The sequence below is a fragment of the Chiloscyllium punctatum genome, chromosome 5 (assembly GCF_047496795.1).
Source record: "Chiloscyllium punctatum isolate Juve2018m chromosome 5, sChiPun1.3, whole genome shotgun sequence".
NCBI lineage: Eukaryota > Metazoa > Chordata > Chondrichthyes > Orectolobiformes > Hemiscylliidae > Chiloscyllium > Chiloscyllium punctatum.
In genome coordinates this window covers 17,318,938-17,336,454 of record NC_092743.1, presented here as the reverse complement: position 1 = coordinate 17,336,454, position 17,517 = coordinate 17,318,938, and the positions used below count along the sequence as shown (strand labels likewise).

Here is a 17,517-nt window from a genome sequence, read left to right as displayed (position 1 = left end):
GTCTCAATGTGCACCTTCAATCATGCTTCCAATCTCTGACTGTAAGGGGACAAAAGATTTGGCCCACTACTTTCACAATTATAAAGTAAGTTTTGTAGCTTTACCAAAACTTTTAACCATATTGGATACAATTTATTTCCTTCATGAACAGTTCAGTAACTTTTTCAAAGAAATACTTTTAAAGAGGTTAAAGTGAATCAGAAACTGAAACAGAAACTGCTAGAAAAGCTGAGCAGGTCTGACAGCATCTGTGGAGAGAAATCAGAATAAACGGTTAGGGTCGAGTGACCCTTCCTCAGTTCTGACCCGAAATATTAACTCTGATTTCTTTCCACAGATGCTGGCAGACCTGCTGAGTTTTTCCAGCAATTTGTTTTTGTTTATGATTTATAGCATCTGCAGTTCTTTGAGTTTTTAAATAGAATCAATTTAACTAAAACAATAAATAGATGGAAAAAAAATTAACCAGATGTCGAAATTAATGACAATTTTATGTGAATATGAAGCTGTCATAAAAAATTCCTAAGGGAACCACACACTCTTAATGAAAATTCACAGCATCCCGGAACTGACCTTAGCCTCCGAAATAACCAATTGGTTTGGTGTCACACATTTAACAGATACCTAATTTCCTTGAATAGATCATGATTTCATTACTTTCATGCCTCATTTTAAAACAGAGTCATAAAGGTAAAGACCAACCCAAATATATAAATAATGGAGCAACAGGCTGTTTGACTGAGACAAACAGCTGCAAGTAACGATTTCTTGCGGTCTGGCAGAATGTTGTATTTCCTGGATATATTAAAATATTGAAAATAATAATAATTAACAGATGGTTCTACAGATCAGAAAATAACATCAGTCCAACAAAAAATGTTTTTCAGTAATCAGCCACTGATTTTCATCTTCCACATTGTGTTCATAACACATAATTAGATGGCACAAAGGTAGCTCACACATTGCTTTCATCTAATCATTTACACATGTAGTTTATTTGTCTTAAACTGAAGAAGGATGCCACATATGCTTAGCTAATTTGAATTGAAGTAATTCAAAAAGTCCTTATTCGCTACATTATTTAAATTGTTTTATTTCAACCACTGGATAATTCAAAATTTGGCACTCAAAAGTTCTCAGTTATTTGAACTACAGTGCAATGCAAAATGGTTAGATGATGATATTTAATTTACTGTAGCTTCACAGTTAATTCTGCATTCAACAAGGATCTCTACAGTTGTGGTGAGTTAATGCAGAATGACCCACGTGCATAACAAATCAGCACACAGCTATCCTTTTTGAAACTGAGCATAAAGCCCATCAAAATAACAACAGTGGGCTAAAATAAATTCATGCTTTAAATTAAACTAGGATAGACAAGTTTTTGAAAGAAAATACTTTTTATTTGTTAACTTTTATTTCAAAAACAAAACCAAAACAATTGTCTATTCAAGGAAATTGGTACATGATTAACACACATAACTAACAGATGATTGAGGCAAACCTACTAGAAGCATGGTCAACCCAGGGCCGCCACCACTGCTTTTTTTTGCCCTTGGCTTTGTCTTTCTCTGGTTCTCCTAAAATAAAATAGGTCCAAATATTAATTACGTAAAACAAAAACAAAATAATCAGGTGGGCAAGTCAGTGGAATTTTAACCTACGAGGATTACAAATGGAGTAACATGTTAATGAGAATTTTATGCAAGAAACAAACAATACTTCACTAATACATGGTATCTTATTTTAATTATTACATTTTCTCTCAGATATTATTTCCTTAACATGCAAATTATTTCCCATGCTGAGTAAGATTTCCCACCAACTTCGCAACACAATCCCTCATTCTGAAAATTACTGAAGACATCACCCCTTGATTTTTTATTTGGGTATATATATCTGACAGACAAAAAAAAACTCATCACTATGCTTAAAATTTCCAACCCAACAAACTACTGAAAAATATTTGTAAGTATAATTTTTAAGTGAAGTGCAGAGGCAAATCCAGAGGTGGGCATGCTGGCACTTTCAACAATTGGCCAGCATACAGGTAATCAATGAAACCATCAATTGAGACAGTTCATTACACACCACACACATTATATCTAAAATTTTTCAGATGGCATACAGGCTGCCACTAAGGCCACAGCTTGTTGAATGGATAGAGACACCCTCAAAACAGCAGTTTACTATTGTCATTTTTATGCCAAAATCAACTGAAAAGGATCTCACTTAGCCCTGAATCTTCTGAGAAAGATACACAATAGGAGCTTCACAAAAATACGCATTGATCTGGCAGCTAGGAGTTGCCCAAGAATAATGAATGTTTTTATTCTTCTGTCCATAACAATTGAGCTGAGGTAAATGAACCAGTGACACATCCATTTGCAACTCTTCCTTTTCAATTAAAATAATAAACTCAGTCACAGAGACAGAAAGTACAATGGCAACTTCAACTCCAACTTCAACTCCACCGGTGGATGGAGAAAATGAGGACTGCACATGTCCACGATCAGAGTCAAAAAGTATGATGCTGGAAAAGCACAGCACAGGAATTCCTGATGAAGATCTTATGTTCGAAATGTCGACTCTCCGCTCCTCAGATGCTGCCTGACCGGCTGTGTTTTTCCAGCACTACATTCCACCGGTGGATGCACTGTTAGCTCAATTACCAACTTTTGTGCATATTACCTGGTGAATTCTATGAACAGCTAACAAAAAGATGTACCCATGTTTTACTGTGTCATAACATAATAAAGTTCATGCATGGTTTAGTGATCTTTCTAACACACTTGTTGTCTGATTTGACTTGCAAAATGTATACTTTCTGTCAGAGATAGGATCATAGCTAGAGGCATGGGCTCTCTGCTGCAATAATTTTAAACTGTAAATAAGCAACACAACACACATATTACATTTTCGTATACTTCAAATGTACTAACAGTCTTCCATTAAATAGGCAAAACTCAATAGTTCTGGCAGCATATGTGATGAAGAGTCACTGGACTCGAAATGTTAACTTTGCTTTTTTTCCACAGATGCTGCCAGACACACTGAGTTTTGCCAGCAATTTCTGTTTTATTACAGATCTCCAACATCTGCAGTTTCTTGTTTTATTCCAAAAAAAGTGAGATTTTCTATGCTATTACATTGTGAATTTTATTGTTCTTTTGTTGCACTTCAGATCAATGCCAAAATTATCGATTTTGTCAACTGGTTTTTGTAAAACCTTTTAATAAAAGTCTGTTTATTTTACTGAAAGAGAAAGAAGGTATCACTAAATTCACCAGTGCTAATTGACGAATTTATATTAGTTCAACTAATTTCACCTCCAGATAAATGTGAATCCAAGCAACTTATTAAAATATTAACTGTGCTAATGTTAGCCTAGCAATTATTGTTAGCAATTAATGTGACATTCCCTAACGTCATTGTTGTGGAGTTAAAGGTGGGTACTGTACCTTTAAGAGAGAGGGGAAATTGAAAGGCTGGCAAGCACCTGTCATGTGACTGACTGCAGGCAAAAAGTGCACTGGACAATTTGAAGGTGCAACATTTGAGCTGTAACTCAGATAATGAGTTGTTTTCAAAACCATTCAAATTCAACCAATCAGCTTAAATTACTAAAGCCCAATCAAATTTGAATTTTACTGTTTTGACAACATCAAACCAATGAAATGATCTAATGTTTCAGGGTATAAAAAGCAGGCATTTTGAACAGTTAGCCAGAGACAAAGAACACCTACTGCTATCAACAGGCTGCCTGTGGACCCTTTCTCTAAAAGGTATCGTCTTCATATGAAACATCTTTGCCGCAGAAGACCAAAGATCACCCAGAGGAAATCTGCAGACAGAGGATGTTTGACACCTGAAGATGACAAATAGTTTTGAAGATTGATTTGCTGTACATTTTATAGGGACTTTATTGGATCAGTATGTTGGTATTGAGTGGGAGGTAGATAATAAATTTTAACAGAAAGGAGCTGACAGTTGTAGATATTTGTTGTTTTAAGTTCTCTTTTGGAGTTAAAGAATAAATTGTTAAAATTTCTCTTTAAATAGTGGAATTTGGGTAGTTCTGTCACTCATAGGTAAACAGATTATGAGGTGAGATGAGCTCTTCTGTGTATTTGGTTTAAATTAGCAGAAGGGGTTATCCTGTGTTGTAACAGTTTGGAGTATCACTAAATTCACCAGTGCTACTTAACTAATTTGACATTAGTTCAACTAATTTCACCTCCAGACAAATGTAAATTCAAGCAACTTATTAAAATATTGACTGTTAATATTAGCCTAGCAATTATTGTTGGCAATTAATGAGACATTCCTGAACATCATATTTTAACAGATACAATACACACTTAAAATAAACAGCTTAACACTGCATTAACTTAGTGGGCAGAGGAATGCTTTACAAATTTGTTAAACATTTGTCAACCAGTAGCATCACCAGTATTTCCTAAGCTTTTGGCTACCAAGATAGCATGTAGTGACAAGAGCAAATGAATGAAAATTGAAAACAAGCAATCAAAAAGTAGTTCTAAAATAAAGTTTTAAACTGGATGCACACTTGTTAATGACAATAAAACTTGTGAATTGCACTCCAGTTGTTTACTGATATTTTTCCCTTTTCCCAGTTCTCGCATTGGGTTTTGCTTTTTATTCATTCATGGAATATGGGATTCATTTTCTGGGCCAGTAATTATTTAATTTGTTTAATATCTATGAGGCTTGAATTTAACTCTTAACTGTATGAGTTTTGAGTGAGTTTTAATGTTTCCCAGGATTCAAAGGTGGTTACAGTCTACCTCAGCAAAGTAGCTATTCATGTGGAATCCTTAGTGAGAGTGGCAGCAGGTTATTCATTATTAGAGTTTAAAGAAAGAAGTTCAAACCTTACTCTCTTCTGGCATCAAGACATATTTTCAGCAAAGGTTATTGATCAGGGAGGTAATTTTAATCTAACTTGCCTATTGGAAATCTGATAGGATCAGGTGCAACATTGTTTATATCCTAGCCAAATTTACTGTCCACTGCACAGATTATAATGATTCTCCAGTGGAACGTCAAGCCAATATTTTTCTAGCTTATATCGAATGCCTTGATCTGTTCCTTAGATTAAAATTTAATTAAAACTCAAAACAGAAAAAAAAGCCTTACGTATGATACCCATTTGTTACGAGGAAATGCCACCAATTATCAGGTAAGATTATAAAAAAAAGAGTAATGCATCGAGCACAGATGCATTACATTTCATTATGGTGAATGATGTATCAACAAAATGAAAGAAGTTCCCATAATTCTGCATTGGGAAACTGACATTCCTACACAAGGCTCATAATTATAAGCTGTGTTGATTTTGGTCACAATTTTGTATGCTACAACATTACTGGTAAGGTATGGTTATGAATTATTCTCACTATAAAATTATTATTAATTGGTTGTAATAAATTATTACAACATCTACCAAATCATTTATCAAAGCATCTCCGCTAGAATTTTACATAAAATCATTGCACATCAAGTGAAGCGTATTGTATACTTTCAGATCATACAGCAGTACCAACTTTATTCCTTTTAATCTTCTGTCTCAGTGGTTTTTGATTAAATTAGAGCTTTTCATTGTCCTCAGCTACCTAGGCCTACATGTGCTTTTTGGCTTCACAAATAATTACTACTGAACATTGTCTTTGACAAAATTTAATGAAATACTCCTTTATGTTGATGATTAGGTAAGAAATATATTGCTATGAAGACAATGGACTAAATAATTATTTGAAATTACTGAGAAGAAAATCTCTTTGGTTCCTTTATGGCAGGATAGGTTGCTTGCTTCTCCAGATCAGATATACTGTGTTGAAAATAAAATTCAACCTGGAAAGAATACTATGAAAATTACTTACTTTTTAATAATAGTTGAACTGAATTGTGCAAATGTAATGTTTCTTTGTGAATTTGTGAATACAAAGCCTATGATATTAATGCTGGGAAATGAAATTTCTATTTGGGGTGGCCAGTCTCAACTTCTAGTATTTTCACATAAATGGAAGATTCAGTATAGACTCCTAACAACACTTCTCTTCTGACAGGATGTCCATTTTAACTTAGGAAGATTTCATGTACTCGTACTGCAGGATGAACGTGCTCACTTTTAAAAAATTTTTGGTTCAAACTTTTTAAAAACTCAACCTCCAGGCATGATTGGACAGAGGTCACAAAGGATCAATCAGCAATACAAAATCAATTTGCAGGTAATTAGCAAGCTGAGTTCTTCTCTTCACATATATACAGAAGCTTTTACAATCAGTTTGTATCTTCCCTATAAGCTTACTCACATTCTGTATTTCCACCCTTTTAATCTCTCCCTTTGTCCTCGTTTGATGAAATTTAAACTGTTCCCAATCCTCAGGTCTGCTGCTTTTTTTTTGGCCAATTTATGTGTATCTAACCTGAATTTCCACCGTTAGCCATAGTTGGGCCACCTTTCCCATGTTATTTTTGTGCCGGGAGAAAAGTGTTTCCACTTTAGATTTTAATTAATCAATGTGTAGATTGTTATGCTTCTATCAGTTCCATTGGCAGCAATGTTCCTCCAACACCCCACTAAAATAATCTGATTTATTGCTACCTACCTCTGACTTCCATGATCCCAACCCTCTGCCACTCCAGATATGCTTTTAGTTTGATAGTGATTGGGAAAGTTAGAAGTACCAGCCCTAACAGTGCATAGCTGGTGAACTGCAGCATGACAAACAGATATCCTGGTGCAGCTGGCTGGCCAAATGGAAGTAGCCTAGCCTACTGTGGCTGCATTTTTGCTGTGGATACAGGTGACCAGCCAGTGTGCTCCTCTGGTTGGTTGTCCTAGGTCATAATCAACAAATGGGAGTAAATTAGAATGCTGCATCAGGAACTTATACTCAAATTAAATTAGTACAGATGAAAATTCAATTTTTCTATGCATAATTGTTAATTAATGGTGGGTTTAAATTCTATAACTAAATTTTGAAATATTAAGGGGATGACCATAATGTATATCCATGACAATCATGACCTGTGATATAACATAAATAACATTGGTCAATAATGGAATTAATAAGCATGCAAAATGTGTTTTGTCTTATGGCTTGACATTGCCAATGTTGAAATACCTTCATCGTCATCATCATCATCTTCCTGCTTCACCTGAGGACCCTGTGCATCTAATGACTGTGTCAAACTGAGCATTCTCTCTTTGCCTTTTTTATATTTTTGTTGTCTTGTTTTGATACGATCCATCCTATTCAAAATAAAGAAAAATATACACATACAACCAATCAACAAATTCACAAATCAATGGTATTAATCTTGCCATACTCAAGTAAGTTCAGAATAGTGACATGGAAAGGTGTATTCATAAAAATAATTAATTAAAATGTGGTCCTACTGTCTTTTAAGTTGATCCATTGATTTCTTTTCCTCTTCGAGTCTAGCTTTCACAGCTTTTACTATTGTAGCTTGAAATAGCTCTGCACCTCTAAAATAAGACATAAAATAAGCACCATAGCAAACCATATTTAAACAAAGATAATAACTAAACCATATTCAAATAATTGAAAGAAAAGAACTGAACAGATACAAAAAAAAGCATTAACTTAATAATGAATGGCAATAAAAATTTACTTTTTTGGAAAATAACTGGGTGGAAATGAATTATAATATGGTCATTTTAGTAATAGTATTAACTAAATGCTAATTCTATAAATGGTTCATGTCTCATGATTTTATATGGTTCTATGAATATTTATTCTTTTTTAACCTACCTTGATGCGAGAATTTGAGCAGATTTTATGTCTGCTACTACATGCAAGAAGTAATAACTCATGAAAACCCTCCTTTGTAGCAACAGAAAAGAAAAGCATATACTGTCCCATATAATGCCCGCTTCATCCTTAGGCAATGGACATTTTGTAAGGTTCTCAGCAGGGGCTAGAAAAGAGGATATTATTTCAACAAGGAAATAAATCAAAATATAATTATAGAAGTAATCAGTTTTCTATTTCTTATGCTAAATTTTATACATTTTTAAAGTTTTCTAAATGCATCATTATTTTTAGTGAAATGTTAACATTCAGGCACATGTGGCCACTTTGCATATTTAAGCAAGGCTAAAACCTTCCCTTTTTATTGATCTGGAGGACAACCAAACCAAGAATTAAAATTCTTTCCAATTTTGGACTTAGCAAATTTATAATGTCCAAGTATAGCCTGGCATGAATGTACAACAGATCTCATTGTATCACATTAAGCACCAATCCACTATGCCAAATTTAGCTTAATTTCAAATGAGCATGAACAAAAGTAAATTGGACATTAAAAAAAATTATCATTGAGGCTGATGAATATGTAAAATATGTGATCACAAATTGTGGTGACTCTAAGAAATCTAGTTTATCATAGAAGAACTTAGAAAATTTTTCATTCGCAATTCAGACTCAGAGTATTAGATTTCCCAATGCAGTACGGTTAATTTATTAGCAGTGGATCAATGATATGACAATGCATAAAATTATTTACTATCCACGTGATAATCCTGTACTGTACAAGCAATGTCAATTTGATTAATTTTGGAGGTTAATTTACATAATTCTACATGCAGATATAAAGATTATGAAACTCTTTTACATTTTGCACAGAATGCAACTCTAAGTTTCATCTTGAGACTTGTGTGGGTCCTAAGTTCTGATTTCATCATAGGGTGCAGCTACTGGGCCCAGCATTCACTGTCAGACACAAGCTGTCCGCCAATAGAGATCCTTGGCCCAGGAGGCCATCAGGCAAGGGATTTAGCTGGCCACTTCAGCCCCATTTGGGACACAAAGTGATGCCCTTGACAGACTTGAGGTAGAGCTTGAAGCTTGGAATACAGGTTGGAGAAGAATGGGCAGAGATGGAAGCCACAAGAATAGGAGAGAAAGCAATAGCAAGAAGCAGAATCCCAGGACATGTAAGTTACAGTGTGAAAGAGACACAGCCACAGCCATGAATAGTCCAAAGTGAAGACTTTGACATTGGCTATAGAACCAGGAAGAGAAACTGGGGCAGGTATTCTGCAAGAGCAAAGAGTCCAAGATGCCACAAGGAGAAGAAGGTTCTCTTTTTGTCTCGGAGGCAAGCCTGGTTCATATGATCAACAGAAATTAGTAATAGGAGCTCCATCAACTGTACTCTGCAGATTGGAATTTAAGCTCTTGACAGAATGCTGGCTACCCAATACAAGTAGTCTCTCTGCTTTAAGCTTTTCCACTGAAGCGTATAAAGGTTTAATGGCACTAAACTAAAGGATCCCAATCTCATTATTTTTGTGCTGTGCGAGTGCTTGACTCTCATTAATGTAAATGAGAAGACATCCTTCATTGTAAACATTTATCTTAATTTGTGGTACTAATTTGCCACCTCAAACATTTTGGAGAATGTATTTCTTTGGTGTAAATATATTTTGTACAATAAAAAACAAAATGTAATACTTACGCTGGTCATAGCCCTTAACAGTACAAACGAGACCAAATGTTTGGATTAACCAACAGCTTTTCAAAATTAAAGAATTGATGTAGGCACATGCTCCTATCTGGAATAGAAATAAATATTTAAGAATACATTTTTAATGTGCTTTGGTGCTCACAGCACTTAAATATGAAATGGTTTCAATTCTTTAAATATATTATCAGTCAACAACAAACCTCTACACATATGATTTGTCTCACATAACACATTGTTTAATTTCTGTGCATTGCATTTTTGGTAACCCTCTTCAGCCATTGAGTCAATCAATTCTCATGAAATACAATTTTAAGATCTAGTTTTCTATTCATAAGTATTCTGGAACAGGAATATGGACATCAGAGAGAACTCAAGGATTCCAATCAAGAGAATGGGCTGGGCTGTATTAAATATAACTCACTGAAAGAAGAATTGATAGTGAAAAACTGACCATTGATAGACCTCAATGACGGGAGTATACAATCCTTGTAACTTATGCACAGCAATCCAACAGTACAATAAACAGGTCACGCTCAAACAAAAATTCTTGTGTGGTTCCACAGCAGTTTGAAATGTATGTCCACCCCTTTCCTCCCCAAACTGATTGTTCAGCACTGGTGAGCATGTTAAGCTGCCTGGCTTTCTGTCTGTGCTAATAAGGGAAGGTAGAAATGCCGTACACTTATAAGTTCTGAATGAAGAACATTGCAAAGGCAATGCAGAGATGTTGTGAGTATCCAAGTAAGTGTAATGTGAGTGAGAGCTAAGAAAGCAAGCTAAGAAGCCTAACAGACACATCCAAATAGATATGTGAGACAGGTATATATAACTAGGGATGCAGATAGGTCTGTTATATAATTAGTGTGGGGAGGGTTCAATTGAAAAATCAAAACAAACAAGAGAGCACTATTGTAACTTTGTGAAGAGGTGAATGACAGTCAAATGTGACAGAAAAGGGGTGAAAATATACACAGAAGAGTGCAACAGAGATTAGAACAAGAGTAAGTAATAACATTAACAAGTCAAGCTTAAGGCTCTTTCTTGAAATGCATATAGCATTTGTGACAAGACAGGTAAGCTGATGGCATAAATAGAAATAAATGACTATGTCTTGATAGCTATTATGAAGATGTGATGACAGGATGATTGAAACAACTCCACAGACACGAGTATCCCATAACTGGGTCCATTATGTGGATGACACCTTTGTCATCCTCAACAAAACAAATTAGAGGAAACTTTCAAGACCATCAATAATACCCTTACTGGCAGAAAATTCACGAAAGAGGAGGAAAACAACAACAAATTACCAAACCTAGATGTCACAGTAGAGCGAACAGCCAATGGGAACTTCAAACCAGCGTCTACAGGAAAACAACACATACGGACCAAATATTGAACTACAGAAACAATCATCCCAATATCCACAAACGAAGCTTCATCAGAACATTATTTCAATGAGCCAACACACACTGCAACACAGAGGAACTACGCAGAGGAGAGGAAAATCACCTATACCATGTATTCAAAAAGAATGGGAACCCAATGAACACAGTCCACCGATTTCTCAGCAACAAACGCAAATAAGCAGACAGAACACGTCCAGAAAGCCTCACCACTCTCCCCTACATCAAAGACATCTCGGAAATGACTACCAGACTCCTCAGACCTCTTTGCATCATGGTGGCCCACAAACCCACCAACACACTAAAACAGCAGCTAATGAACTTGAAAGACCCTATGCAGACAACAAACAAAACTAATGTCATTTACAAATTACCGTGCAAGGACTGTAAGAATCACTACATTGGAAAAACAGGCAGAAAACTAACCACCAGGATACATGAACATCAACTAGCCACAAAACAACATGACCCTCTCTCACTAGTATCCTTACATATAGATGAGGAAGGACATCACTTCGACTGGGACAACACATCCACCCTAGGACAAGCCAAACAGAGACACACACGAGAATTTCTAGAAGCATGGCATTCCAACCAGAACTCTATCAACAAGCACATCGAGTTAGATCTCATCTACCAACCCCTGAGAAAAACAGGAAATGACGTCACCATAGGAAATGACATCACCAACCCAAAGAAAACCCAAACATATAAATAGAAAGCAGTGCTTTGCCTGGATGCCCACTAGGGTGACGAAACGTCTGGAAGTGAACCTTCCAGCTCAGCGAGCAAACCTACATCCAGAACCTCAACCTGAGCTACAAATCTTCTCAAAACGGGCTAATCTTCTGCAGGTAGCAATCACAACATTATATAATTTCCAACTCAGTTTGAGGGACAGCAACTCAGGTCTCAAACCAGAGTCTTCAACTCAAATAAGATGAGAACAATGAACTGCCTGTGGTTAAAGGCAGTCAATGAGAGTACCCAATCAAACTTAAGTATTACAAAGTGGTGAAAATTAGCAGTAGGCCATACAACTGGGAATTGTTTTATGAACAAATACCCGATGACTAAAAAGACATAAATAAGGAGAAAATTGATTCTGAACGTAAATTGGCAAGAAATATAAAAATAAACAACATCGATATACATTAAGAAGGACAGAAGCTACAGGAAGCGTGGGACCTATGGAGGATGCAACTGGGTAAATGATAATGAGGAATAGGGAGATTGCAGATTATTCACGTAAATATCCCAAAGGTAACAGACAAACAAGCTGTTAATAGGAGGAAAACCCTTCCCATGGTTGCTATTATGATGGACAAATCATTTGACAAACTAATGGGATTAAAGGCAGACAAGCTGCCAGGACCTGATGGCCTGCCTCCAAGTGTTTTAAAGCAGTGATTCTCAACAGTTTTTTGACCACAGCTCCCCTAGGAGCTCTTCTCATGTTCCAGAGCCAACCTTTCAAACAGATGGACAGAAAATCATTTATTATTGAACACCAAGAAAACTTGAACATTCCGACATACTGGACAAAACTGTATGAAATTAAACATCTATCAGACCTAATGCGATCCTTGAGCTTGGTGCTTTTCTGCAAGTTTCATAATATCGGGCTACAAATGAGATTCGGCATGAGTATTTCATTGGTTCAGGTACCAGGGCCCCCATAAACTCTTGGGGCTCCCCTTCACTCAGTTTTCAGTCTGTGGCCCCCTTCAAACGTGCCAATGGCCCCTAAGGAGGCCATATAGCTCCTTTGATAAAAGCTGTTTTAAAGGACGTGGCTTCAGAGAAAGTGGAGGCATTGTCCAAAATATTTTAGAATTCATCAGATCCCAGGAGTGTTGCAGCGGATTGGAAAAAGCAAATATGTTGCTTGCAGCTGTTCAAGATGGAAGGGAGACAGAAAGCAGGAAATTACAGGCCAGTTAGCCAAACATCTGTTAGGAAAATGTGAAGATCCATTATTAAGGAAGAAGTAGAAGGGCATTTAGAAAAGCTTATTGCAAACAGAGGTAACATGAGTGTGTGAAAGGAAAGTCATGTTTGACAAATTTTCTTGAATTTTTTGAGGATATTCAAAAATATGTCATTTGAAAATTTATTTCGTAAGGTAAGAATTCACACAATTTGGAGTAATGTCGTAGAATGGATTGAGAATTGCTTGACACAGAAGACACAGGCAGGATTATAAGGTCATTTTCAGATTTGAAACATGTAACTAGTAGAGTGCCACACATTTCAGTCCTCGGGCCCAAATTATTTACAATCTGTATTAATGATTTAGAGGAAGGGCAAAATGTTATACTTCTAAATTTACTGAAGATACATAAATAGGTGGGAGGGTACATTGTGATTAGGATATGAGAGATTCAGATAGATTGAGTGAATAGGCAAAAATTTAGCATGCCATTAATGTAGGAAAATGTGAGATCATGTACTTTGATAGGAAGAATCAAAGAAGGACTACTATTTAAATAGAGTGTAAACATTTAGCACAAAGGGATCTGGGTGTTCTTGTGCATAAAAGTACACAGGTACAGCAAGTAATTAAGAAGCCAAATGGAATTTTAAGTTTCACTGCTAATTGGATTTTAAAAATAGGGAATTTTTTACAAGTGTGCAGTGCATTTGAGAGGTCAAATCTGGAGTAGCGTACACAGTTCTGACCTCGATATTGAAGAAAGGATATAGTGACATTGGTGACAGTTCAAAAGGCAAATGAGACAAATTCCTGGGATGAAGGACTTGATTTATCAAGAATGGATGAACAGAGTAGTCATCAGAATTTAGAAAAATGAGGTGTGATTGAGCCTGTTTGACCATTCAATAGAATTATACAAACCTGATTATGGCCCTATCTACATACTCTGCTTTCCTCCAAACTCTTGATTCACTTGGAAAACAAAACTTTTCTATTCTAGCCTTGAGCTTTTTCATGACCCAGTCTATACTAGCAGCCACACGAGAATCATAGCATGATAAAATTCAGAAAAGGCCCTTCTGCTAACTGAGTCTGTACTGCCAAAAATATATTACTACCTAAACTAGTTCCACTTTCCTGCACTAGGCCTTTAGCCTTGAATATTATGACATTCCAAATGCTCATCCAAATATGTTTCAAAGGTTGTGAGGTTTACAGCCTCAACTAGTGTATTCCAGATCTGTGTAAAAAGGTTTATTTTCTCAAAACCCCTCTAAACTTCTTTCCACTTAAAATTATGTTCCCTTGTTATTCGCCTTTAGACTCAGGGGAAAGAGCTACTTGCTATTCACCTTGTCCATGCCCCTCATACTCTTATACACCTCTCTCAGGTTCCCTTTGATGTTCTCTGCTCCAAAGAAAACAAGGTGAAAGTGAGGACTGCAGATGCTGGAGATCAGAGTCAAGATTAGAGTGGAGATGGAAAAGCACAGCAGGTCAGGCAGCATCGGAGGAGCAGGAAAATCGACATTTCGGGCAGGAGCCTTTCTTCACGAATGAGGCTGGAGCCTCCGGAGTGGAGAGCGAAATGGGAGGGGAATGGGGCTGGGGAGAAGGTAGCTAAGAGTGCAGTAGGTGAATGGAGGTGAGGATAAAGGTGATAGGTTGGAGAGAAAGGTGGAGCGGATAGGTAGGAAGGAGGATTGGCAGGTAGGACAGGTCATGGGGACCGTGCTGAGCTGGCAGGTTGGAACTGGGGTAAGGTGGGGGGGGGGGGGGGGGGGGGAAAGGGGAAATGAGGAAACTGGTGAAGTCCACATTGATGCCCTGGGGTTGAAGTGTTCCGAGGCAGAAGATGACGCTTTCTTCCTCCAGGAGTCAGGTGGTGAGGGAGTGGCAGTGGAGTAGGCCCAGGACATAGGTCCTTGCCTGAATAGGAGGGGGAGTTGAAATGTTTGGCCACATGGTGGTGGGGTTGATTGATGTGGGTGTTCCGGAGATGTTCCCTTAAGCGCTCTCCAAGAAGGCATCCTGTCTCCCCAATGTAAAGGAGACCGCATCGGGAGCAATGGATATAGGAAATGACATTTGTGGAAGTGCAGGTGAAACTTTGACGGATGTGGAAGGCTCTTTTGGGGCCTTGGACGGAGGTGAGGGGGAGGTGTGGGCACAGGTTTTACAATTCCTGCAGTAGCAGGAGAAGGTGCCAGGAGGGGACGGTGGGTTGTTGGGGGGTGTGGACCTGACCAGGTCACAGAGGGAACGGTCTTTGTGGAAAGGAAATAGGGGTAGTGAGGGAAATATATCCCTGGTGGTGGGGTCCATTTTTGTAAGTGGCAGAAATGTTGGCGAATGATGCGGTTTATGCAGAGATTGGTGGGGTGGGGACCGTGTGGTTTGAGGATGGAGGTGCTGGACATGGATGAGATGCGTTGGAGGACATCTTCAACCGTGTGGTAGGGGAAATTATGGTCTTTAAAGAAGGAGGCCATCTGGAGTGTTCTGTGGTGGAACTGGTCCTCCTGGGAGTAGATATGGCGGAGGCGGAGGAATTGGGAAAATGGGATAGCATTTTTGTAGGAGGTAGGATGGAAAAAGGTGTAATCCAGGTAGCTGTGGGAGTCGGTGGGTTTGTAAAAAAAATGTCAGTGTTGAGTCAGTCATCGTTGATGTAGATGGAGAGGTCCAGGAAGGGGAGGGAGGTGTCAGAGATGGTCCAGGTGAATTTAAGGTTGGAGTGGAATATGTTGGTGAAGCTGATGAACTGCTCAACCTCCTCGTGGAAGCACGAGGTGGCGCTGATGCAGTCATCAATGTAGCAGAGGAAGAGGTGGTAAGTTACACCTAGTGCACTCTCAGCTACTTTCTCCTCAGCCCTAGTCCCCTCCCATTTATGTCTCTACCTTGGAGGCTCCCAGCCTCATTCCTGATGAAGGGCTTTTGCCAGAAACATCGATTTTCCTGCTCCTCGGATGCTGCCTTACCTGCTGTGCTTTTTCAGCACCACTCTAATCTTGACTCCAAAGAAAACAATTTGAGCTTATTCAGCCTCTCTCCATAGTTGAAATGCTTCACCTCATAGAACATAGAACAATACCGCGCAGTACAGGCACTTCAGCCCACAGTGTTGTGCTGAGCATTTATCTTAATCTAAGATTAACCAAACTTACACACCCCTCAATTTACTGCTGTCCATGTGCTTGTCCAGCAGTTATTTAAATGTCCCTACTGCCTCTGAATTCCACACACTCACCACTCTCTGCATAAAGAACCTACTTCTGACATCTCCTCTATACCTTCCCCTAATCACCTTAAAGTTATGACCCCTTGTGACAGCCATTTCTGCCCTGGGGAAAAATCTCTGGTTATCTACTCTACTTATGCCTCTCATTACCTTGTACACCTCTATAAAGTCACCTCCCTTCTTCTCTCCAGTGTGAAAAGCTCGAGCTCACTCAACCTCTCTTCATAAGACATGCCCTCCAATCCAGGCAGCATCCTGGTAAATCTCTGTACCCTCCCTAAAGCATCTACATCCTTCCTAATAATGAGGCGAGCAGAACTGATACAATATTCAAGTGTGGTCTAACCAGGTTTTAGAGAGAGCTGCAGCAAAACCTTCTGGCTCTTATCTCAGTCCCTCTGTTAATGAAAGCCAAAACACCATACACCTTCTTAACAACCCTATCAACTTGGATGGCAATTTTGAGGGATCCATGTACATGGACACCAAGATCCTGCTGTTCCTCCACACTGCCAAGAATCCTGTCTTTAACCCTGTATTCAGCATTCAAATTCGACCTTCCAAAATGAATCACTTCACATTTATTCAGGTTGAACCCCATCTGCCATTTGTCAGACCAGCTCTGCATCTTGTCAGTGTCTTGCTGTAGCCTGCAACAGTCCTTGACTCTACCTACAACACCACTGACGTTTCTGTCATTTGCAAACTTACTAACACACCCTTCCACTTCTTCATCCATGTCATTTATAAAAATTACAAAGAGCAGAGGCCCAAGAACAGATCCCTGCTGGATACCATTAGTCACTGACCTCCAGGTGGAACACTTTCCATCCACTACCATTTGCTGTCTTCTTTTGGCCAGCCAATTCTGTATCCAGACAGCGAGATTTCCCTGTATCCCATACCTCCTCACTTTCTAAATTAGCCTACTGTGAGGAACCTTATCAAATGCCTTATTGAAATCCATGTACACCACATCCACTGCTTGGCCTTCATCAACTTGTCTCATCACATCCTCAAAGAACTCAATAAGGCTTGTGATGCATGACCTGCCCCACACAAAGTCATGCTGATTATCTTTAACCAAACTATGTTTTTCCAAATAGTCACAAATCCTAACTCTCAGAATCCTTTCCAGTACCTTGCTTACCATAGACATAAGACCTACTGGTCTGTAATTCCCAGGAATTTCCCTATTCTCTTTCTTGAACAGAGGAACAACATTTGCCTCCCTCCAATCAGCGGGTACTATTTCCGTGGAGAGTGAGGATATAAAGATAATCACCAGAGGCACAGCAATCTCATTCCTCACATCCCATAGTAAACTTGGATATATCTGGTCTGGTCATGGGGACTTATCTGTCTTGATGCTTCCCAGAATTTCCAGCACATCTACTTCCTTAATATCAATC

The 17,517-nt window shown here is 38.2% G+C and overlaps 1 protein-coding gene across 4 annotated transcripts in view; it reads right to left on the bottom strand.

The window, feature by feature from the left end:
• Window positions 1–17,517, bottom strand: part of piezo2b (piezo-type mechanosensitive ion channel component 2b) — a 762,691-nt gene that overhangs the window by 120,471 nt on the left and 624,703 nt on the right. For all 4 annotated transcript variants that reach the window (XM_072569838.1, XM_072569835.1, XM_072569837.1 and 1 more), the window contains exons 27-31: window positions 9,511–9,607; window positions 7,803–7,968; window positions 7,427–7,516; window positions 7,152–7,279; window positions 1,509–1,580 (exon numbers count right to left, since the gene is read on the bottom strand). In XM_072569838.1, the coding sequence (XP_072425939.1) occupies window positions 1,509–1,580; window positions 7,152–7,279; window positions 7,427–7,516; window positions 7,803–7,968; window positions 9,511–9,607 (553 nt within the window). The remainder of the gene's footprint in view (window positions 1–1,508; window positions 1,581–7,151; window positions 7,280–7,426; window positions 7,517–7,802; window positions 7,969–9,510; window positions 9,608–17,517) is intronic.